This window comes from Poecilia latipinna, unplaced genomic scaffold (assembly GCF_001443285.1).
Source record: "Poecilia latipinna isolate Pla-1442-1.1 unplaced genomic scaffold, P_latipinna-1.0 Scaffold7868, whole genome shotgun sequence".
In the NCBI taxonomy this organism is placed as follows: Eukaryota; Metazoa; Chordata; class Actinopteri; order Cyprinodontiformes; family Poeciliidae; genus Poecilia; species Poecilia latipinna.
Genome location: NW_015120484.1, coordinates 1 through 1522, shown reverse-complemented (window position 1 = coordinate 1522; position 1522 = coordinate 1). Strand labels below are relative to the sequence as shown.

Genomic DNA, 1522 nt, shown 5'->3' with positions numbered 1-1522 from the left:
TTTATTCCCTTTATTTTCATAAATGGTGTTTCAATAAATCAGCCATGTTGCTACAGTTTTTGAATTCATAAAATGCAAAGAAATATGTTTATATTAACTGGAATTGCTTGTAGTATTTAGTTTGTTCAGTAAGGCGGCAGTGTTACGTGTTTTTCAGCCACAGTATATGTCGTATAGCACAATCAAGTCACTGTATGTTACCTTCAGTTTTTATAAAAAGGTTATATAAATCACATATGACTTAGAAGAAATTCGACTGTATATTTTGACATCTTGAATTTGGGCCTCTATCGGTTTAAAAACACTCTTTCTGAAGCAATGCCTCCAGAAAATATTAGCAGCATTGCTCCTACATTAATCCTTTCACCAGCTTTGCACTGAGAAGCAGCTTGTATAATTAGCTCAGCAGATGTGCAAGTTCTACAAGGTGTCTGCTAATTTCTGCTGACTAGTCTGAAGGAGCTGAGTGGGGGAGTGTTGGGCATATTATGCTGTGATTAATCTATTGCATAAAAGAGTAGCTTCCTTTTTGACTTTATTTGCATAGAATAATCTTTAGGCACTTTCAGGTTTTCCTCTGCCTACATCCCCCAGAATGCTGTGCAGTTCTGGATCAGAGTTCAGTGAAAGTATTGAAAATTATATGCAATGTATTATCTACTGATATTGATCATGGTATATATTGTTATTGATTATTTCTCTTCTTTCTTCTCTTCTTTTTCTCCATCCTCAGCTGAATTTTGTGATAAGTAGACTTAAGGAATACAGCAAACAACATATAGAAAACAGGAATTTTTTATTTTAAATGATTTCCTTGTTGAATAACAGTTACTGATGTTGCATCTGATCAGACATATACAGATGCAACACATCTGCATGGTCATGTTATATTGAGGGAAGACATTTAAACCCTAGTGTGTCATTTTACTGGAAGTAATTTAAGCTAACACGAACATGTACAAACTTCCTCTTGTTACACCAACATAACATATGCCCAAAATACCTGCTTGTAAAACCTGAAAGTGCCTAAAGATTATTCCATGCAAATAAAGTCAAAAAGGAAGCTACTCTTTTATGCTATCCATTAAGCAGCAATGTCTGGGGTGTCACAATACTGGTTTCCTTTCACTAAAAAGAAAGTTCCTGCAGCAGTTCCAAGCAGCCCAAGAGTCAGACCAAGTGCACAGAAGACGGTTGGACCCACACTCATCTCCTCTGTTTCAACATCTAAAGAAAAAGAGAACAGGGGAAAAAATATTTGAAATTCAAGCTACAACACCAGTAGAGACAATTTAAGTTTTGAAGCTATAGAAAAAAAGACTTTCTCACCCCAAAACCTGGTCTTGGGTTCCTCCAGGGCTTCATGTTCCACAGTGCAGCTGTAAATGTCTCCTTGCTTTGGAACAAAGTTCAGGTAGGAGAAAACATGAAACGTCCCGTCAGAGTTGGAAATAGTTTTGATGAAGGGATCTTCCACTGCCACCTCTTTGTCATTCTTGGTCCACCTGATGTCGATGGCAGG

At 37.0% G+C, this 1522-nt stretch overlaps 1 protein-coding gene across 1 annotated transcript; it reads right to left on the bottom strand.

The window, feature by feature from the left end:
* Positions 1-777: 777 nt before the first annotated feature.
* On the bottom strand, positions 778-1519 carry LOC106944296 (H-2 class II histocompatibility antigen, A-U alpha chain-like; the record flags this gene model as incomplete). The annotated part of the gene is made up of 2 exons (XM_015027465.1): positions 778-1227; positions 1330-1519. Coding segments are annotated over 2 exons (333 nt in total), but the record flags the coding sequence as incomplete, so codon positions are not given.
* Positions 1520-1522: the final 3 nt, after the last annotated feature.